This window comes from Ruditapes philippinarum, unplaced genomic scaffold (assembly GCF_026571515.1).
Source record: "Ruditapes philippinarum isolate M1 unplaced genomic scaffold, ASM2657151v2 ctg1226_1_1_1_1, whole genome shotgun sequence".
NCBI lineage: Eukaryota > Metazoa > Mollusca > Bivalvia > Venerida > Veneridae > Ruditapes > Ruditapes philippinarum.
In genome coordinates, this window is record NW_026851932.1 from 163,359 (window position 1) to 187,269 (window position 23,911).

Here is a 23,911-nt window from a genome sequence, read left to right on the forward strand (position 1 = left end):
CCGAGGCGGGGCCGATTTTGACCCCAGGGCTTTAATTTGAACAATCTGGGTATAGGTCTATCAGACAATGCCTTATGCAAAATAAGTTCTAGGCCTTTTGGGTCTTTACAAGAAGGTATTTTAAGTTTTCACTATATGTACATATAGTGAAAATCAATGACCCCCGGGGCAGGGCTGATTTTGACCCCAGGGCTATAATTTAAACAAGCTTGGTAAGGGTCTACCAGACAATGCCTTATGCAAAATATCTAACCTCTAGGCCTATGGGTCTTTACAAAAAGTTATTTCAAGTTTTTACTATATGTACATATAGTGAAAATCAATGACCCCCGGGGCGGGGCCGATTTTGACCCCAGGGCTATAATTTGAACAATCTTGGTAAAAGTGTACCATACAATGCCTTATGCAAAATATCTAAGCTCTAGGCCTTTTGGGTCTTTACAAGAAGATTTTTTAAATTTATTCTTATAATTCCTTTTGGTTGCCATGGCAACCAGATTTCTGCATGGAATTAAATTCTTTGAACAACTTTGGAAGCTCTTCACCCAAGGATCAATCCTGCCAAGTTTGGTTGAAATTGGACTAGTGGTTTTTCACAAGAAGATTTTTTAAGTTCACTATATAATCTATATAACACACACACACACACAAACAAACAAACAAACACACACACACACACACACAGGTGAATCGCTATATGCCACCGCATCGCAGATGCTGCGGTGGCATAAAAAGTTACTGACGGTAAAATGTTGGTGTATATAATGTACTGAAGACCCACTGATGATAAATACACGTAAAATCTAAACATGGTTCAAACTAGAATTATATACTCGAAGACATATCACACCATTATGTATGGTTAAATACAATATAAACTATTAATGTGCTTTTTATTTTATACTACACAGGTGTTTATATTTTGAAACAATAGATGTGTTACTATGGTGACAAACTAGGTCATTTAGATTTCAATTAGGAACAAATTCATCTCATTCCCTGGTATTTCCTTTGACACATTTTTCATACTTATATCATTTTTTCAAACTATGTAAAATGAACAGATTTTGTCACAAGAGGGTATGACAAAATGTAAAATATTTGCTAACTTGCCCCCCAATAATTTTATAAAAATTCCAATAACTCTTTATAAAAATTTATATATTAAACAAATCCTTACAAAAGATATTTGTTAATCACTTTTCTATCTATTAATGTGCTTTTATTTTATACTATCTTTTAATCTAAATTTTATGCCAGAAAAGCAGTCTAACCAACAGATACTGAACAAACCCCAACAATGGTCTTACTATAAAAAGAAGGAAAATGTAGTTCAGTATCTTTAACTAAATTGCGTTTAAACCCCCATCCGATGGTGAATATGCATTGTAGGTACTGAAATCATATTTTTCAAAATATCAGTCAATAGCTGTAGCAAGAACAGTGGAAAGAACGGAAGTGCAACCGGAAGTGAATAAGGGCTATTTCTTTCGTTACTCTGTTTCAACATAAGGCTATTGGCTCCTTATTCTATTGTTACAGATTGAACTCTTATTGTTCTCACAGGAAGATGGCCCCCTATTTTCCTTTAGTAGAGTGGATGGACAAACTAGCAAATATTTTTTTTGCCAATTTTTTTTTTCGTGGAACATAAAAATCTTACATAAATTTCCATAATAATCTTACATTAATCATAAAAACGGTTTTTATAGTGATAACATCCATCTATGGACACAAGAAAAAAACCAACAACAAAGCATAACTTAACAATCAATATACAATAAAAAGGTAAATAAAGCATTCATACTGCAAAAGAAACCTATACACAGCACTTGGCAATATAGTGTTAATAACAAAGACAACTTAACACTGGTCATGTGACCGGTCTTATCCTGTGTCAGCACTCCATTCCATACAATGAATTTATATATATATATATACAACTGTGTTCATAATCTTGTTTTAAAAAATAAATAATACAAATTTATAGAACAAAATCATTTCATCTTTGCATGATTGTGTACCTGTCCAGCGGAAAGAAAAAAAAGTTCTGCACTGTACAGGATCAGATGTTAAATTCTGTGAGGAAAATATCAGTACATTACATATAAAATATATAACTGCATGATTTTATTTCTGTTTATCAAAGCCGAAAAAAAAGGATAAAACATTCTTCATGTACAGGATCAGATGTAAAATTCATTCATGAAAATGTTTATCTATAACTCATGTATAATGTAATGTATAAAACATATATACTAATGGACACTTTCTAAGAATTTTTTTTATTTTTCTCTCAATATATTTGAAGGCTGCATACCTCCCATGAGTCAAAATATTTCAAGAAATTCAAACTTGAGAAAATGTACTATGATATTTAGAAAAGTAAAAAGATTTAAGTAATTTTTTATGTAAATAATGGCTGTTTTTATCACCATATTTCTTCTGTATATTTTTTGCATATTTTGACCACTTTTTGGTAATTTACATGGACTGTAAGTGCTGTTTGCAACATGTAAATTACTTTTTTGTTTTCTTTACAATATTTTAATTATAAATACATTTTCAAAATTTTCATGAAAATTAGCATGAATCTTAAGGCATGTTGCTTTAACCTATTAGATATTATTACTTATAAAATGTTGTTGTCAGAAAGAATAGATTCATGGTGTGGAGTGTAACAGACAGACAGATGGACAGACAGACATCTAGTCAGACTCTATCATTCTTAAAATTGAACAAAAAAGCAGTTTAACACTGGAATGGTCTATGAGACACTCAATAAATCCATCTCCCTTAAAATCCCACGAAAATAATTGTCCAAACTAGCCAAGATTTAACCCTTTACCCTACTGAAACCAAAAGTGATAAGCCTTTGCCAACAGTATAGCGCCAGACTCACATCTGTTCAGTCTGACCAGGCTTTATACTAACTTTAATCATATTATCCCTAAATTGATAATGGACAGTTCTATACACAGAAGCTGGACAAGTCCATTTTAAAAAATATAGCAGTACAAGGTTTAAATTACACAGTATAATATAGCTATGAAAATCTTATCAATGCAATAGATTTATTTTTACAAAAAAAAAATCAATTCTGTTTTAAGTCACAAGGAGCTTTTTTTAATATACTGCACAGACCATTTTGAAAGTGCTAAAATCTTGTAAAAGAACTAAATTTCTTTGTAGGAATCATATTTGTAGATTTCAATTAAAATATTGACATTAACTCTTTCTCTCTTCTCAGTCTCAGTTACCAAACCTGATTTTTATGCAGTCATAAACCTAGGAAGATTTCCTTAATATTTTTGAAAGTTTTTAAGTGACATCTTCTTTTCTTTATGTCCATTATTTGTTTGAAAAGGGAGACTTTTTCTCAGCGGATGACATATTCATCCAGACTAAAGTTTGACCTTTTATCACCAATATGGTAACATACTAGCATGAACGTCCCAAAGAGAAGGGCTTATTGAGTGTTTAGCAGAATGTAAGGCGACCAAAATGTCCCTGAATCGACATGTCCACAGCCAGCAATCAGTAAAGTTTTCCTCGTATAACTTCACAGCGCCCCGTTCAACTTCACGGCCCCCGTATAACTTCACAGCCCCCCCGTATAACTTCACAGCTTCACAGCCCCCGTATAACTTCACAGCTGACACTTCTCCCTTCAAGCCACACATGGCAACCATTGTGTACTGTATTACTCGTGATGATCATTATAACATTGGAACATTGCGATACTGATGGTGTAAATTGTAATACATTGTATATGTCCTATATATTCATAATGATTAGCATTGCGAAAATATATTATCACAAAAGATATACAAAAAATTGTAAAAAAACAAAAGGGGTTGGATAATGTCTTCAATTTTTTTTCATTTTAGTCTATCTGAATCAAATAAAAAAGTAATAAAAACACAAAGGGGATCGAAAAAATGTTTTCAATGTACCATTTTAGCTCGACTGAATTTTACCCAAGCAAAGTAAAATAACCACAGCTCTGGTTGTATTTTCTATATCATTCATGGAAATTAAAAAAAAAAAAAGGTTTCACCTTCAGTGCCATGCAATTTTTGACCTAACACCTTAATAGTTTACATGGCAAAAAAACTCGGACCTGTATTTACTCAATGCTGACCTGCATAACTACACGAAACTTTTTTTCTTTTTATATGACTAATCATCAAATGTGTAATAATGTTGTCTCCTGTATAAAATTGGATGATACATATAAATATATATACTGAATGTTGATTGAAGAAGGTTGTCCCTACTCGTCCACCAATGTTATGACGATTGTGATAATTCTAAAAGTGAAGAGTCTTTCACTTGATCTAGTACACTATTAAAATAAGTAGCAGTGTCCACCTCTAGCTCCTGGTATCGCTTTATAAATGGATGCTCCTATGAATAGAGTCAAACAATAACATGTGTTATCAAAACAGTTATCGATAAAATAACAAATTCACCCATTACTTTCCCCATAAAAAATTATAACTTTCCTATGCTAACAAAATATTTTCATGTAAGAAATGATGACCTTAATATTTTAACCAAATTTTTTTCCCCATAAAAATGATAACTTTCATATGTTTACTAAGCACTTTCCTTTCTGATCATATTTCAAATAGAAAATGATAACTTTCCTATGTTAACAAAACATTTTCAAATTGAAAATGATAACCTTTATATGTAAACTAAATACTTTCCCATAAAATGATAACTTTCCTATTTTAACAAAACATTTTCAAATAGACAAGAACTGTCGGAGGACAGTAACGCTCGACTATTCGAAAATTTGTCACAAGGGTGTTTCATTGAGTATAATAATGCTTACCTATATGAATACATAAAATTGTCCGAAAAGGTACAAACTCTTCAAGTTTCAATACATTCCCTTCAGTAAGTATGGAGATACAAGCTTACATGCAAAAACTTAACCAAGAATTCATGAGTCGAAAAAGGGGCATAATTATGCAAAGAAGCAAATCAGAGTTATGGGACTTGTGCTAATCATCTTAAATAATCACAGAGAACAAGTGTGTGAAGTTTCAATCAATTCCCTTCAGTAGATATGGAGATACCAGCTTACATGCAAAAACTTAACCAAGAATTTCTAAGTCGAAAAAGGGGCATAATTATGAAAAAAAAAAACCAGAGTTATGGGACTTGTGCCAATCATCTAAGATAATCACAGAGAACAAGTGTGTGAAGTTTCAATCCATTCCCTTCAGTAGTTATGGAGATACCAGCTTACATACAAAAACTTAACCAAGAATTTCTAAGTCGAAAAAGGGGCATAATTATGAAAAAAAGCAAATCAGAGTTATGGGACTTGTGCCAATCATCTTAGATAATCACAGAGAACAAGTGTGTGAAGTTTCAATCCATTCCCTTCAGTAGTTATGGAGATACCAGCTTACATACAAAAACTTAACCAAGAATTTCTAAGTCGAAAAAGGGGCATAATTATGAAAAAAAGCAAATCAGAGTTATGGGACTTGTGCCAATCATCTTAGATAATCACAGAGAACAAGTGTGTGAAGTTTCAATCCATTCCCTTCAGTAGTTATGGAGATACCAGCTTACATACAAAAACTTAACCAAGAATTTCTAAGTCGAAAAAGGGGCATAATTATGAAAAAAAGCAAATCAGAGTTATGGGACTTGTGCCAATCATCTTAGATAATCACAGAGAACAAGTGTGTGAAGTTTCAATCCATTCCCTTCAGTAGTTATGGAGATACCAGCTTACATACAAAAACTTAACCACAGGGACGCCGACGCCGACGCCGACGCCGACAAATGGGTGACTGCATTAGCTCGATTATTCTGCGAATAGTCGAGCTAAAAATGATAACCTTTTTATGTAAACTAAATACTTTCCCATGAAATGATAACTTTCCTATGTTAACAAAACATTTTCACATAGAAAATGATAACCTTTTATTGTTACTAAATACTTTCCCGTATGAAATGATAACTTTCCTATGTAAACAAAACATTTTCAAATAGAAAATGATAACCTTTTTACATAAACTAAATACTTTCCCATATGAAATGATAACTTTCCAATGTTAACAAAACATTTTCACATAGAAAACGATAACCTTTTTATGTAAACTAAATACTTTCCCATATGAAATGATAACTTTCCTATGTTAACAAAACATTTTCACATAGAAAACGATAACCTTTTTATGTAAACTAAATACTTTCCCATATGAAATGATAACTTTCCTATGTTAACAAAACATTTTCACATAGAAAACGATAACCTTTTTATGTAAACTAAATACTTTCCCATATGAAATGATAACTTTCCTATGTTAACAAAACATTTTCACATAGAAAACGATAACCTTTTTATGTAAACTAAATACTTTCCCATGAAATGATAACTTTCCTATGTTAACAAAACATTTTCAAATAGAAAATGATAACCTTTTTACGTAAACTAAATACTTTCCCATATGAAATGATAACTTTCCAATGTTAACAAAACATTTTCACATAGAAAACGATAACCTTTTTATGTAAACTAAATACTTTCCCATATGAAATGATAACTTTCCTATGTTAACAAAACATTTTTTCATAAGAAATGATAACCCATATGTTAACCGAGAACAGTTTCCTTCCTATAAAACAGATCATGAACATTTGTTTCTTACATAAAAAGATCTTAAATATTTACTTTGTGTCCGAGTTTATTTCAAATTCAACATAATTATCTTGGGCTTTATCTATTGTACAAAAAATATATAAAGTAAGTGAAAAGAATTTCAGACTCACCAATAACTTGTTATATTTTGGCCTTTGTCTTTCTTCTTTAGTCAAACTGAAATAAAAAAAAACGTTTTCTTCTTATACTACACACGTACATGCTTAATTATCAAGATGGTTTTAAAATTCAATTGAACAAAATTTGAGTTGACAAAAACAACAGAAAGTAGTAATTAAACATTTTCATATATAAAACTATGATGATCTTAGGTATAAAGATTTAAAGATATAAAACAATCTATAATATGTATGAGCTATTTATATTTTGTAATAAAGTATTTTCTATAACAGCCACAGTTCTGATAGACCAATGCTATTGATATCATAATCTTTAAATATTGAAAAGAATTCAGCAAAAATTACTATTGAAACTACTGTAAATAACAAAAGAATTCAATCAAAGTTACTAATGGAACCACCTCACAAACCAAGGGTTATAGGTGTGAGCCTCAAGTCACAACCACATTTCCTCATATGACACCAGTACTGGTTAAGAGACTTATTTTGGTTGCCAGAACTCATTTAAACTGCATACAAATTTATAATATGATTTTCACTAACCTAAACATTCTGCTAGCTGAAATGAGATTTTTCATGTACATGTATATACATGTGTTTGGGACTGAGCTATAAACAAAGATGCAAGTGTTTGGTATCAGCAACAGTTACTACCATCTTCAGATTAAGATATAAATAATTGTTTGTACACCTACCATGCACCTAGGAAGTTAAGGAATTCCTCTGAGAATCGTCCCTCTGAGGGGTTGAGCTGCGGTGCGGGACCTTGAACAACTTGAGTTAACTGATCAAAAACACTATTCCATTTGGGGTACGGGAACCTCCCTGTGGCTAACTCCATCTAAAATATCAACAAGATATATTCAAAGCTACGAAAATCTACAAATAAAATCTTTATCAAGTTTTATTAAAAATATGACTGAATTTACAATTCTTCACATTATAATTCTGCCCTGTCATCTACACCGTAATGGATCTTTAAATCAAGGTGATTTCATTGGATAATAAATGTTTCAAGTCAACATAAACTAGAAGGGGTTTCTGTCACAAAAAAATGTCTCCTACGTATGTAATCTAAGTTTGATTTGTGAAAGCCGGACAAGCTTAATGCAGATGGACGGACGGATAACAAAGGCAAAACCAATATGTCTCCCAAAATTTTTTGGAAACATATTGCTTTTGCCTTTCCAAATAATTATATATGTACATTTAACAAACATTTTTCATGTAAAAAAAAATCTAAAATGTTCATACCAACAGTCTGAATCTTGACGTCTGCTTAAACCCTGTTCCTGCTGAAAATCTTAAGCAGACTTACCCATCTTTCAATCTGGACAAAACCATTAATTGCTTTTAGGGGAAATTGCAAAAAAAATACATGAACAGCACTTACCAGGGTGATCCCTAAACTCCATATATCAGATCGTACATCATATCCTCGACTTGAGTGATGAGGATCTATTCTTTCGGGCTGAAATATGAAATTGGCTGAAAATACTTGAAATTGGCTAAAAAATACTTTCTGTTCCAAATACTTGAATTTAAAAAAAAAAAAAAACAAAAATAAAATTAAAGGATACAAAAAATAAAGTTTAAAGGATACAAAAAATAAAGTTTACATGAAACTCAAAGCAATACCTGGTGTGAAAACAACCAAATCTTTTAATCTAATAAATGGAAATCTGGAGGATTGTCACAAAATAAGTATTCTGATCTACAAAGCAATAGGTTCTGTGCAAAATGGTTGATGCTTAGGGTCTGACACATATAAAAAAAAAATCCAGAGAAAGGAGAGTTGGGTTGGTGAAGAAAAGTCCTCTTTTTTTCTTATATAAAACTTAAAAACATGAAATGCCTAACATGCTGTTTTCTTTTATGGTTTATTAAAATTACTTATTGAATATTAAAGAGGGCCATGATGGCCCGGAGGTCGCTCACTGTATATAGGCCCCTGGAGCAGGGCCAGTTTAAACCCCAGGGCTTTTATTTGAACAAACTTGGTAGACACTCACTAGAAGATGTTTCATGCTAAATATCTTAGCTCTAGCTCTTTGGGTTCTTTAAAAGAAGATTTTTTAAGTTTTTACTATATGCATATAGGGAAAATCAATGACCCCCTGGGGCGGGGCCAATTTTGACCCCAGGGCTTTTATTTGAATAAAATTAGTAGACACTCACTAGAAGATGTTTCAAGTCAAATATCTAAGCTCTAGCTCTTTCGGTTTTTTAAAAGAAGATATTTAAAGTTTTTTCTTTTGGTTGCCATGGCAACGAGTTCTGCATGGAATTAAATTCTTTGAACAATTTTTAAAGGTGACCACCAAAGGAACATTCCTGTGAAGTTTGGATGAAATTGGCTCAGTGGTTAATAAGATGTCATTTAAAGTAAAAGTTTACGGACATACGCCGGACGGACGCCAGACGAAAAGCTATCACAAAAGCTCACCCTGTCACTTTGTGACAGGTGAGCTAAAAATGTCATAGAAAAAATTTCAGTTTCAGCTTACCGCCATGTATGGCCTGCATCCGGCGTCCCGACTTTTGGCTATTGAGTCAACCAGCTGACCACTAATGCCAAAATCACATAATTTAATATTTCCTTTTCGGTCCAATAATATATTGGATGGCTTTACATCTGAAATATATAAGATTTTGTTTGTGAAGAATTGAAATGCAACATGTTTTTACTTTTAATAAGAATACAAAGGAAATGTATTCAAGTCAACATTGATTGAATATGTGAGTATGCGGCACTTTGATCAAGCTAACACTTTACACAACCTTGTACATTTAGGAAATTTATGCAGGATTCTGGCCAACTTAGAGCTTCAATGTGGTTTACTGCCATCACAGCTTCCATTAAGGGAAGTTTGGGAGTCTTTTACTCCTTGATTTTGACTTGTGACTTCCAAATTCTAATACTTTTCCTTCTTAACCTATATAATGTGACTTCCAATATCTGAGATATTGCATTTTCTGACTTCTAAATTTTGGAACTTACTGGAAGCCCTGGCCATGATCCGGAGAAAAAAAATAAAAACACCACCACCACCACATAGAGGTCTGAGTGGTTGACCAGCATAAGCCCAGCCTTTACAGGTTGACACTCTAGCAGTTGTGCATTTCAGGGATGCAGTGACAAAGTATTATGAATACTACAGACAAACTGATTTTATGTCTATTTGCAAAAATATGCATACATGTATATTTATAATATTGCAACTGTAACCATTGTTATGTTAATTTTCAATTTCAACAAATATTTTTCTTACCTCTATGGATGATTTTTAACTTTTCCTTTAAATAATTTAAAGCTTTGACAGTCTGAAAAGAAGAGCAATCAAATCATACCTATATATATCATCCTTTATATTGCAAGTAAAATTATTATTCATTAATACATTTTATTTAAAAACATCAGTTTACGTTCCACAATTTTTGCAGACATATGATGACTATAAGCATTTTAGCCAGGATCATACATGTATTGCACAAGTGTAATTATTAGACCTGAATAAGGGTTACAACGACAAATGGAATGTTACTTGATGAAAAAGGTTATGAAAAAATAGCACCCAAATCTTTTTTATAGCCAAAAAATGTTTTGTAACCCTATAGTACAGTATATACAGTCACTACAATTAGTACACCTTTAAACAAGGCAAGTTCATATATCCTAAAATATCTATGTACATAAACGCCATTTTACAAAATTTTATGTATTTAAAACATTCAATTCACAAAATTTAAACACTAAGGGTGTAATATATTTATATATACTCACTGCTACGGTTATTTTGCCTAAGATTTCCTCCGGTATGGAGGACTTTAAGTGACCATATGTAAATTTATAAAACTTGTCTAATGATATGTCCATTAACTCCATACAAATCCAACAATCACCCTGGAAATGGAATTAAAAACAATACAAATAAAAAATGAAATACAAATTCTTAAAATCAACAAAAATAAACTTCAGATCATGTTTTATATAAATTAAAAACTACAATAATAAAGTAAGGAGGCAACCATAAGATTGCAATATATAAATCAGTTAACAGTCGACCTTTTTGAAGAGCACACCATGAAATTGAACAATATATATCTAAGTACTCTAATGAAAATTACCTCTGTTAATAGGGCAACATAAAACTGAACTTAATTTTTAATTATACAACACTATTTTAAGAGCACAACATGAAATCCGAAAATAAATAAAATACTTTGGGACATTGCTTCTTTAAAGGAACCATAAAATATATATATATATACAAACATTTTAAGAATAAAGCACCTAATCTGGAGAGAATTACAATAAGCTTTGAGCTTCCGGTTCAATCCACTTTATCATGATTTTGTATAAATTTTGTGTTTGATGTGTAGTATAATCACTTGATAAAAAATAAATATGTTTTTAACCAACACCTAATCTTTTAGAAGAGGAAACAATAAAATTTCAACAAACATGAATTACCTCTTTAAAGAGGCCACCATTAAACTGCAATAATAAATTTCAATAATGCTTAACTTTTTTGAAAAAGGGACTTTAAAACTACATTATGTATAACTAAACACTTTAAAGGAAACAAGCAAATTCGTTGAATTTATATCCCCCGCCGAGTACTGGTTATTATTAACACAACAACTGAAGACATAAGGCTTTATTTATATTTTAATCATGGCATAAACTGTAATATTCTTTGAACTTGAAGCCTTGTACCTTCAAACAAGAAGAAGTTTTCACTATATACATATAAGGAAAATCTATGACCCCCTGGAGTGGGGCCAATTTTGACCCCAGGGCTAAAATTTGAACAATTTTGGTAGAGGACCTATAGGTTATATCATATATACCAAATATCAAAGCTCTAGGCCTTGTACTTTCAGACAAGATTTTTTTAATTTTGCATTTTTGAAACTCCTTTTCTGGCCCTGTGACCTACTTATGCAACAGGACCGGAACCATTTGATCAACTTTTGCAGGGGACCACCCTAGGATCATTCCTATAAAGTTTGGTTGCTGTGCAGTCATTTATTTCTGAGGAGATGTTGTTTTAAAGAAATTGTTGACGACGCACGACGACGGACGGTGGGGGATCACAATAGCTCACCTAGATGTAAAAACATCTTAATCTCCAGACTTCATTGCCATTTTCAAGGCATCAAGAAGGGATCTCACAATTTTCAAATATTTTTAAATGTTATTGTAACAAATCATTTTAATTCTTCTTTAATAAAAACTAGAAATGTGTCCATAGGACACGGGTGCCCCCACCGCGCCACTGTTCTGTCAATCTTATGACTCTAGGTCAAATATTTTTTGAAAACTAAAAATCTTTTTACTAAGTAAAGGGCAAGAACTTTACAAATACTGAATATATCCCCAAGCAAACCCAAAGTTGAAAATTGCAAATTTATACTACTGTAATTCAAGGGCAATAACTCTAACAAAACTGAAAAAATCCACATGCAAAGTCCCAGGTTCATAGCTTCACAGTGAGGTGAATCATTATTCCTGTAATTTAGTGATAATGATCATTATTCCTGTAAAGTTGGTCGATTCTAACTCAAGCACTCAAGGATCAAATAACAACATAATGAAACAGTTTTTACTAAGTCAAGGGAAATAACTTTACAAATACTGGATAAATCCACAAGCGAAACCCCAGGAACAAACTAAAAATGCTGAGCAACTTTCCAATAAGGTTTAATGACTCTATGTCAAATCCTTTTTGAGTTACATGCGACACATGTTGAAAATTGCAAACATTTTCTAAGTCAAGGGCAATAACTCTTAAAATACTAAATAAATCCAGACGAAAATACCCAGGTGCACAACTACACATGCTGATCAACATTCCTGTAAAGTATCATTGCTTTAGGTCAAATACTTTTTGAGTTACATGCGACACAAGTTGAAAATTGCAAAATTTTACTAAGTCAAGGGCAATAACTCTAAAAATAGTAAAAATATCCGGACGAAAATACCCAGGTGCACATCTACACATACTGATCAACATTCCTGTAAAGTTTCATGACTCTAAGTCAAATACTTTTTGAGTTACATGCGACACAAGTTGAAAATTACAAAATTTTACTAAGGCAAGGGCAATAACTCTAAAAATACTAAAAATATCCAGATGAAAATACCCAGGTGCACAACAACATATACTGATCAACATTCCTGTAAAGTTTCATGACTCTAGGTCAAATACTTTTTGAGTTACATGCGACACAAGTTGAAAATTACAAAATTTTACTAAGTCAAGGGCAATAACTCTAAAAATACTAAAAATATCCAGACGAAAATACCCAGGTGCACAACTTCACATGCTGATCAACATTCCCATAAAGTTTCGTTGAATTCAAGCCATTAGTTGCAGAGAAACTACTCCGGAAACGAAATTCGGACGTTTTACTAAGTCAAGGGCAATAACTCTAAAAATACTAAAAATATCCAGACGAAAATACCCAGGTGCACAACTTCACATGCTGATCAACATTCCCATAAAGTTTTGTTGAATTCCAGCCATTAGTTGCAGAGAACTACTCCGGAAACGAAATTCGGACGTTTTACTAAGTCAAGGGCAATAACTCTAAAAATACTAAAAATATCCAGACGAAAATACCCAGGTGCACAACTTCACATGCTGATCAACATTCCCATAAAGTTTCGTTGAATTCCAGCCATTAGTTGCAGAGAACTACTCCGGAAACGAAATTCGGACGGACGGATGGACGGACGGACGGACGGACAACGCCAAAACTATATCTCCCTCCCGATTCCATCGGCGGGGGATAATTACCACTTTCAAAGAGGCCGGGCACCATAAAATTCCACTATACAAACACTTTGATAATACAACACTTGATCTTTTTGAAGAGAACACCATAAAATTACATAAAACATGAAATACTCTAAGAAAAAGAGGCCACAATAAAATTGCAATATGAAAAATTTTAATATCACTTATTTTTTTTTTTTTAAAAGGGACTATATAACTTCATTATGTAGAGTACACTTTAAAGGAAATTACCTCTTTTAAAGAGGGCACCATAAAACTGCACTTAATTTTAATCATACATCATTACATCTTTTTGAATAGGAAACCATGAAATTTGGAAAAAAAATATACAAACTACTCTATGACATTACCTCTTTAAAGAGGGCACCATAAAATATCACTATACAAACATTTTAATTATACAACACTAATTCTTTACGATGAAGAAACCAAGAAATTCCAAAAATATATATACTACTTTAGAACATTACTTCTTTAAAGAGGGCAGTATAAAATGACAATATACAAACATCTTAATAATACAACACTTAATATAATCTTTTGAAGTGAAAACCAGGGAATTTGCAAAATTATATAAACTACTTTAGGACATTACCTCTTTAAAGAGGGCACCATAAAATTGCACTATATACGGACAGTCATTACTTCTCATCACAGCATCTAGTTCCATCAGCATTTGTCTTTGTTCCTTCTCATCGACCACTGAACGTATCCTCTGTAATGCCAGTGTATATATATATATACATATACCAATAAATTGATTTATCCCTCTCATATCCTCTCTTATATAACAATTTGGCCAGACATCCCAAACAAAACAAAAAAAAAATGAGCCTATACGAGTCTCTTAATTCTCTTTTATTTAGAAACATTCCCTGACCAAATGTAATGATGCCAAAAGAAAAAGCAATAACCTATCATCGTTGATAAGTGAATTGGTTTTTGTTGATTTAAACAAAAGAAAATAAATCACCTTATTGTCTTTGAAACAAGTCAATGTCTATTTTAAACCCCCATGAAATCAATTCTTAATATTCAATTTCTTTGTAAAGAAACAATATCTATTTTACAAAAAATTTAACATTTGCAAACTCGAAAAAAGACCAGTGCAGATTGACATGGTGGGACATGCAAGCACCAAAAGTTTTCAAAGGGATAAATCCTCAACTTAGTTCAATAACCTATATATACAGCTTAAAATAACTTATGGTCTAGGATAACTAAGCTATGACAACTACTTTGATAATTAAAACACTGTAAAAAATAAAGATTTAATTATGTTTCATTCACATCTTTGAATCATACTTGAAAAATGCTCAGATCTAATCAAGGCAACACAATTTTCCATTTTTTTGTGCTGTTCTGCTTTTGTTTTAATTTGTTTTATATGAATTGAAAAAAAACAACAGCTCTACAACCTTGTAAAGATTAATACATGTGACTGCGGCCATTAAGACCGACAAGTAGACAGAAAAAAATGAAGTCATTTATTTCAATGTGGTTTTTATATGGAAGAAAGAGTAAGTTTTAACTTACTTTGACTGACATTATAGTTTCACTTTTCTCATGTAACATTTTATTCACAGTTCCATAATTTCCTCGCCCTATCTCCCCTAGATCCTTTAAATCATCTGCTGTGAAATTATAACTCTGAAAATAAATACATAATTAACATTTCTAACATCTTTTAAAACCATGAAAAATGATCAAAATTCAACCCATTTCCCCCACAGGTTTTAAAATAGACTTGTTCAAACTTCCATAGCTGGGGCAGTCAATTATAAAATTTTGATGAGTCAAGATGAAATACATGTGAAATGCATTGGTCAGACACCAGTCTTAAACCTTATCAAATTTCGCAGATCTGTAGATATATACATGTAGCATAAATAAAGTTTCTACATTCTGGAGGTGTACCTGACAGTAAGAACCTGTTTGTCCAAACAAATCTTATATAACCTTCAGTATAAATAGAACAGTTTTTAACCTATATTCAAAAAAATTCAGCCACCATACAGAAGATGTAAACAAGATCTTCAGGCCTACAAATACCTATATCTTTGAATTCAAACTTTATTCCAGCTATCTTCTGAAACCTTTGTACAACGGACTTGTCCAGTTTTGAATTTGGTACAGTCTATAGCTATTTTTGAGGTTCTCAATATCAAAATACCAATGAATCAAGCAGTCAAAGTACTATTGTAAATGTATATGTACCTTGTCATACTTCATGGATTTGTAGGCTGTTCTCGCCCAATACTGATGGCATCTAGGCTACATATTTTTATTACTACTACTCAAAGAATGATGATCATATGTACAGTATTGTTAATAAATTAAACCACTCTTACCTTATCTTTGACCTGTAGCTTCCCAGATGACTCTAGGCCACCGTGTGAACGTAACCGTTCTCTGAAATTATATATTATACATCAGGATTAAAAAATCTTTAAAGCAACACTGTGACTTTATGAACCTTTCCTGGCTGAAATATGTTTTATTTTATAAATTTATATCATGACAATAAAATACTTTTATTCAAAATTATACCAGCAATGGAAAAGAAGAATATTTTTGATACAACATTGGTGCTCCCTGAAGCTCTTTTGACACTGCCAAACTACAAGGGAAAATGTATGGGTTTTTTTTTTTCAGCACTAAAGACCTTAAAAGCTACCACATCAACCGAGGTTGAAAACCCTGCCACATTATTCCAAAGATATCTGTCAACTAATGAAGGCATTGTGACAAGTAGTTTTAAAATAAAATATCAAGGGCATACCAACAACTCTTTGCTTCTTCTTTCATTTTTCTGAGCACACAAAAAGAAGAAATTAGTGAAATAAATTTTAAGAATTCTTAGTTTAAAAGGGGCATAACTAAAAAAATACTGCTTTCAAAATAAAGCCCCTTGTTTGCACCTTGTCATGATAGGCAAGTATTCCAGATTTCATATTGATTATTTTAAAAATGTTTGCATACTTGGATACATTAAAGGTTTTTCACCATGACAACGACAACTATAGCGCCTCAAATTTTTCTCCTGAACAGACAAGCTAAAAATAGTTTAAGCCGCGTCATGACAAAACCAACGTAATGCATTTGCGACCAGCATAGAACCAGACAAGCCTGCGCATCCGCGCAGTCTGATCAGGATCCATGCTGTTTGCTTACAAACCCTATTACAAGTAGAGAAACTGATAGAGAACAGCATGGATCCTGATCAGACTGCGCAGAGGCGCAGGCTTCTCTGGATTCATGTTGGTCGCAAACCCACTATGTTGGTTTTGTCATGGCGCGGCTCGTTTAGTCTTTATAAAATTGATTCTCCGGTGCTTAGAAAAACTTACATAAATAAAATAAGTAAGGAAATGTATCAATTCTAAGTTATAAAGAAACTTACATCTGTGTCATATATCCAAGCTTTTTGAGAGTGGGTGCCGAGCCGCCATTTTGATTGTCTAATTGTGATTTAAAATTTAACTGAAGCCGGGATCTAATCCCAAGGGAATTATCTGAAAATATAACAATATATATACATGTATATCAAAATGTACAATTCATATAAAGTCAAATCATGATGATGTTAAATTGATGAAAAGTTCACAGAACCAATATTAATGATGAGATTTTTTTAAAAGCAAAATACAACTGTCAAATGACATACTTTAGCATAAAACTTAAAAAGCTTTAACATTTAAGCAAATGCCTAACTTACAAACTTTTTATCTAATAGACTAATAAGCTACAATATTGATATATATCATCACCTTAGTGCAGTAATAGGTTAACTCCTATTGAATTTTAATAAGAGTTAACCTGTTACTGCACTAAGGTGACAACTTAATTATATATTACAACATTTAGTATCCAGGCCTTTTTAACCATCATTTTTAGACTTAATATTAAAATTAGGAAAAAAAATTTACACCATTAAAATTGGGAAAAATGTGGACTTTAGGAAACTACATATCAAATGAGATAAAAACGTAATGTAACAACATTCATGAAACTATAATCTGGTCTCCTGGTTTTTTTCTGCAATTCTAGGAGGAAAAAAAACACAATGTTCAATAATTCGTCAAATTTGGATTTTCACCATTTTTCTTGTTTGGGAAAAAATATACTTTTTGTAGTCATTATAAAAGAGCCATTAAAACGAAGCTGCAGCAAAAAGGCCTGATATCAAGCTATTATACAAAATTGAAATGGAAAAGAATTCATACACTTTGCATAGATATTCTATATAACAGACTGGTTCCAGACAGTCAGAAATGTTAAATTTTGATCTACATGTATACTACAAACTAAACAAAACAACATATTAATTATTCAACAACAACCAAGTTAGAATATGAACACTTTACAAAGACTAGATTAGACATGTAACTGTTATAATTACATCAATACAATACCCTTCACAGATCACAGGCTTATCAGTAATCCTTACAATGGCACTAAATTGACTTATTCCTTACAACATACATGTATTTATGTAATGGACCAGCTGACTTTGATTTTGGAACATTTGATTACAATTTTAAGGGATTTCAATATATCAATTTACTAAAAATGAAGAAAGCATGTTAAGGCTGCACAGAAGTGCAGGCTGTTCTGACTCTGCACTGACAATCATCAATGCAGTTTTTTGATTTTTGGGTGTTTTTCTTTTATTTCTACAAGTAATTGTATTCAAATTTTTAAGAAGAATATTAATGGAGAAATCTTACATGACAGACTTAATGTACATGTATATATGTTTTTAAAAATGAATGTTAAGACAAAGATGATTTCTGTTACCGTAAGATACATGGAGATGTATGCTGTTTCTATATAATTAAAGATGTTATCAGGAACTCAGCAAATGCAGGTTTTTTTCCATCTTACACGTGGGTACAACTACAAATAACCTTTTTCTATTACAGCTAAACGGTACACTACCATTCAAATTTCACAATAGTGAGTTCCAAAGCATTCTTATTTATGTACATGTGAGCTTTTTTTCAATCTTTCGCATAATGATGCCTAAAAAGAGCCTTACATTAAAAGAATTCAACCAAATCATATGAAAAGCTCAAAGCAATTCTAGAATTAATGTGTACAAAGTTTACTATGTTCTTATATAGTGCTGTCATTGCCTCTAACCAATGGTCAACTGGAATAGCTAAATTCTACTTTCAATATCATTATCTACCAAATGCTGTTATTTAAAATAAAAATTGTTCAACAGTTTGTTTTTAAACATACAAAGGGTCAAAAACTCTACTTGGATGTATTTGACAACAAGCTATTCTTTATCGAACCATTATGCATTTTTTTCACTATTTTTTCACTAGTTTTAATTATTAACAGATTGGCGATCCATATCATTGGTTGAAATGCTGTTAAAATTGATAGTATTTTTAGTATGTACATTAAACTATCCTGCTTAACCCTTGGCCAAATCAATTGTTTTTGTTGGCATATCATTTGCCTCACATAAAAATGAAAACCGTGTTGTCATCAGGGACGCAAGTAGGTTGTTCTTACAAAATCCTTTAAATTTGAATGTTAATAATATCCCTAAATACCTAGTGCTGCAAGTTTGAGTTTTAACAACAGAATTTACATGCATGCTATATTGTAAGTGCTACCAAATAACAACACTAAAATAACATACATTCTAAAACATACAACATAATTACAAACTTAAAGTCAAATATGGGTTGAAATTCATTACAGAAACTACAGAAAACTGTCTGGAGTTTACTGATATAAACAAAGTGGTGTACAATTTAAATGAAAAAGAGCCATATTACTTCAACTTTGAAAGAAATATGATAATCTCTTGTTTATAATAACCACTAATTATAGCAATTTTTCCAGACAAAAGTTACTAATTAAAAAATATTTACATCTCTTCATGAATTTATTATTTTATGTTCTAAGTAGAACATCTTTCAAAATGGCAAAACTGCTAAAAGCATACTAAAATTGGGGGGAAAAACAATATACATTGTATGCTTGAAATTTCGTGATTCTATTTAAAAATCATTACTAATTGGATCGGATCGCCACCAGGTTGGCAATACTCAGCTCTAGATATATCATTAACCCATATTTGACAACAAGACATCTATGGCATGCACATGATATAACAAGCTTGAAAATAGTCCTGAAGACTTTGTGGACTTTTTACCTTCCCAACAATTTATTACCTGAAAAGCCCAGATGTCTAACATTGGGAGCACTTTGCACATGTTTCACATGTGAGGCACCCGGAGCAAATGGTTGCCTCGGTTTTCTTGCAAATAATGTAAGGTCATCTTTTCCTACATGTGTCAAATTGTAAACATTAACAGTTTTCATCAAGTTAAGGCAGTAATATAAATAATGCAGAATATTTGTATGTAATGAACAAAGTATTAAAAATTTTCAAGCGTAGTTCACATTTTCGATAAGGCAATCGGTAATTATTAAGGATAACATTTATAATATGCATTTTCAATACCAATTTTAAACAATATTATATTATATATTCTAAAAAGAATATCATATTTTCTAAGTAGAATATATTTCAAAATGGACAACCAAAGTTGTGGGGAAAAACATATACATGCTTGAAAATTTGTGTTTCGTGATTTGATTCACAAATCGTCAGGTCTGAATAATTCATTTAATTGGATCAGATAGCCACCAGGTTGGCAATACTAAGCTCTAAATATATCATTAACTCTCAAACCCTTATTTTGACATGGCAACTAGGGCAAGCAGATCATATAACAAGCATGAAAATAGTCCTGAAGACTTTGTGGACTTTTACCTTCCCAACAATTTATTACCTGAAAAGCCCAGATGTCTAACATTGGGAACACTTTGGACATGTTTCACATGTGAGGCACCCAGAGCAAATGGTTGCCTCGGTTTTCTTGCAAATAATGTAAGGTCATCTTTTCCTACATGTGTCAAATTGTAAACATTAACAGTTTTCATCAAACTTACATGTAGGCAGTAAAATAAATGATACAGAATTTCTTATGTAATGAACAAAGCATTAACATTTTCAAGCATAGTTCACATTTTCGATTTTATCTTTTTGCATAAGGCAATCAGTATACATGTATATTAAGGATAACATTGATAAAGCATTTTCAATACCAGTTTTAAACAATAAACCTAAAACAATGAAAAATGTGCAATTACATATTGCATCCAAAGAAAAAAGGATGTATTTAGATCTCATAAATGACTGACACTTACTGTTACACTTCACTGTCACAAAAAGCCTGACAAAGCATCTAACTACATGTAACAAAAAATTTAACATGTCTAGTAAATTTTAACCATTGCTTGGAATCAAATTATATCATATGTGTTATAATAACTAAACTAAAGTGTATAGACTTAGAGGTACCTGGTACCAGTATATAAATGTTGGTTGTAGTTCACAAAATCATTGTTCAAATTTTTTAATAATAATACTTCCAAAATACCTGTATGAAGGAAATATGTTTGTTTAATATCCTTCAGAGTAAGTGGGACCTGCACAAAAACATTGCTAAACAGTTGAAATACCAGCATATTTTTTGGGTTCCAGAAAATTTTATAACAATCCAAAATATTTCTCATTGAAACTGACACTAAAACAAAACTATATACCATTATCTTAATATAAAACAAGCAAATCTCATCGATAAACATAATAATTTATCAAATTTACATGACCTTAAATGTCATATAAAAGCTAAAAAAAGGAGGTAATCAATGGTCAATGTTTTAACAGTGATTTTTCTCACCTATTAGGGAAGAGACCTCAGCCTCTTGATTTTGGGAAAAATTATTGCTAAAAATACTAATTTGGGAAGTAAAAATGCAGGTTTAAGTTAAGATTTTTGGGAAAACTGCATGATTTTAAAGAAAATTTCAATTGGGAAGAGGCCTTTTATCGGAGTCTGTTATATAACTAAGTAGGAAAATCACTAATGTATTGCCAGCAATTAATGAGTTCACTCAATTTAACACCAGTATTACAACACAGAATTATTAATATGCATTATGATTATATACCATTCATTGACTTTTGTTTTGCTTTTCTGGTATCCACCCTACATGAACTGTCACTGTTAACATTGAAATATAAAAAGTCTTGTACTGGATACACTGTATTTAAATTTTTACTCATGAAATGGAAATTATGCATTAATAACTGATAAAATGAAATGTTATTCAGGCAATATATTGTCACTGCTCTCACTGTTATAACCACAAATGATTGCTACAAAATAATGCTCGTTAATATCGTACATATTGTTGGTGGTACTTTAAATAATGCTTACAACATGAGAAGGGTAGAAAATGCATGGACATGCCAATATCTTTCAGCATTTGGTGTGATATGTTCAATTTGGTAGTAAGAAATGTTTCATAAAATTTGAGAATTGAGAGAGCTCTGGGAATAGATCATACGCCAGCTTAGAAAATTAATTCAGTGAAGATGAAAGATAATTATATTGAAGTAAATATTTGACCTTCACTTAATGAAGCAAGGCCTACACATGTCATATTGTTAGTGACGACAGCTGATGACATAGCCGAAGTTTGGTTGTCTGTCATCACACTTCCTTGTTTGTCTTTGTTTACATGACCATCAAATTTCTGTCATTCAAAATTATTACGTAAACAGCGTTGTTCGCTAAGTAATTATTTCCTATATAAGTGATATATACAGCAATCACTGATAGTATATGACATGACTCATAGAATCCAAAAATAGTGCGACAGAAAGATTTCCGTAAACACGGAGTACCCACCTTGCCCATCGCCAGGCGGTTTTTGAGAATCCGCCATCTTGAATTATCAACGGTAATAAATCTGCTTTAATTCGTTCATCTGTAGAGATTTTGATTTCGGGATCTTGTCCTAAATGTAGAATATTTCTTGGACAATCCGTTTGCTAACTGCCTCTACCGTTAGTACAAATGACTACACTCAGGAGATCATTTCTTCTGGATGACTCATCAATGAAACCTACTCGGGAAAATCCCTTTGACGTCATTAACTCTATGTTGGTCACGAGACCAGCCCGAAAGTAACCGAGCTATATTCCGTTAAGGTACGGTCTCTATATTTTAGGCAAAAGAAAAACTGCTTCGCTTCATATGACTTGAGTAAGAGAATTATGCCTATATTTCACTGACTTTTTCAACATTCTTTGCTAATATTATTGTAGTTATTGTAGAGTTTTATCATATATTCTCAGTAATTTGGAGGACAGTTTTCCCCCATTTTTTGCGAATGTTCAGGATATAAAATTTCTTAGCTTGGTTGTAAAATGGTCAAAACCAAATCATTCATCCATGGCGGAGGATCCGGTTCACACATGTATGACTTCATTTTTCTGCACGAGGAGAGTGATGTGAGAAAAACATATTGACTTTCATTTATATTATGATTGTTTTACGTAAGTATACTGTAAAAACAGCAACAAATAGATTTAAAAACGTCGAATGATTCACTTGCATTTACAAAAGCACGCCACATCGGTATGCAACGCAGATGGGTAAACTAAATTTGTGCCAAATTCATACTTGTTAATACATCATTTTTTTAATAAATAATAAACAATTATGCACACAAATATTTTATCATAGCATACCTAAGACTACCTAAGTTTAATTAACACTAATTTAAATAACATTTTTTCTGGGACTAATAATGTATTTTTCTGTCCCAGATTTGTTGGATGACAGAAATCAGCCCTTTCCGTCAAACTTCGGATAAGATATAAATAATAGCCGAGGAGTTCCTATTTGAGTGGAATATGTGGGTGCATGCGAGCGGTGCAACAGAGGAAGCTGTATATGGAAACCACGGACCCTAATATTGACAATTAAGGTCTGGAACTGAATCAGGCACTGTCAATACAAATACATGCGGTTTTAAGAGATGTGTGGACTGAAAACAATTAATTATTTAATTGAAATTAACATACAACATGTAGGACGTTGTGATTTCAATATCATGTTAAGTTCAACGATAATGATTCCCTAATTACCTGAATACCCTTTTTATATGTTATAAGTGACACTAAGATTTTCGGTTGCAATTGTAATAGAATAATTATAATAAGATTATTTCAACCAGAAGGATGGGAAATTTAAATTCGGCGTTCCCATTGATTAATGCCAAAATTTAAGACAATCATAAAATTGCACTGTACGAATTTTAAGAAAAAAGTCCTAGTTTTCGTGTACGGGATATAACTCCATAAATAAGAATTATTGACCAAGTTTTAGAAAAAATCCTAGGTAATATTT

At 31.8% G+C, this 23,911-nt stretch overlaps 1 protein-coding gene across 3 annotated transcripts; it reads right to left on the reverse strand.

The window, feature by feature from the left end:
* Nucleotides 1–3,630: 3,630 nt before the first annotated feature.
* Nucleotides 3,631–22,661, reverse strand: LOC132743143 (dual specificity mitogen-activated protein kinase kinase 4-like). Of its 3 annotated transcripts, XM_060731670.1 has the most exons (15): nt 22,406–22,661; nt 20,438–20,551; nt 19,814–19,927; nt 17,020–17,131; nt 15,968–16,028; nt 15,153–15,266; nt 14,212–14,331; nt 11,285–11,308; nt 10,595–10,714; nt 10,083–10,134; nt 9,318–9,445; nt 8,204–8,281; nt 7,506–7,651; nt 6,802–6,847; nt 3,631–4,410 (listed from the first exon to the last, which is right to left on the reverse strand). In XM_060731670.1, exons 1-15 carry the CDS (start codon nt 22,440–22,442, stop codon nt 4,294–4,296), a joined length of 1,383 nt encoding a protein of 460 aa, XP_060587653.1. In that variant the 5' UTR covers nt 22,443–22,661; the 3' UTR covers nt 3,631–4,293. The 3 variants fall into 3 exon arrangements, with proteins under 3 accessions (XP_060587653.1, XP_060587662.1, XP_060587669.1); XM_060731679.1 differs by lacking the exon at nt 11,285–11,308; XM_060731686.1 differs by lacking the exons at nt 19,814–19,927; nt 20,438–20,551.
* Nucleotides 22,662–23,911: the final 1,250 nt, after the last annotated feature.

Bases quoted from the DNA above. Each gene is read 5' to 3' on its own strand.
- LOC132743143 (XM_060731670.1), bottom strand. From the start codon at position 22,442: ATGGCGGATTCTCAAAAACCGCCTGGCGATGGGCAAG. The intron at 10,135-10,594 runs GTGAGTATATAT...TCTTCTTTTCAG, and splicing joins TAGGCAAAATAACCGTAGCA to ACTGTCAAAGCTTTAAATTA. The intron at 7,652-8,203 runs GTAAGTGCTGTT...TTGATATTTTAG, and splicing joins GGAGTTTAGGGATCACCCTG to ATGGAGTTAGCCACAGGGAG.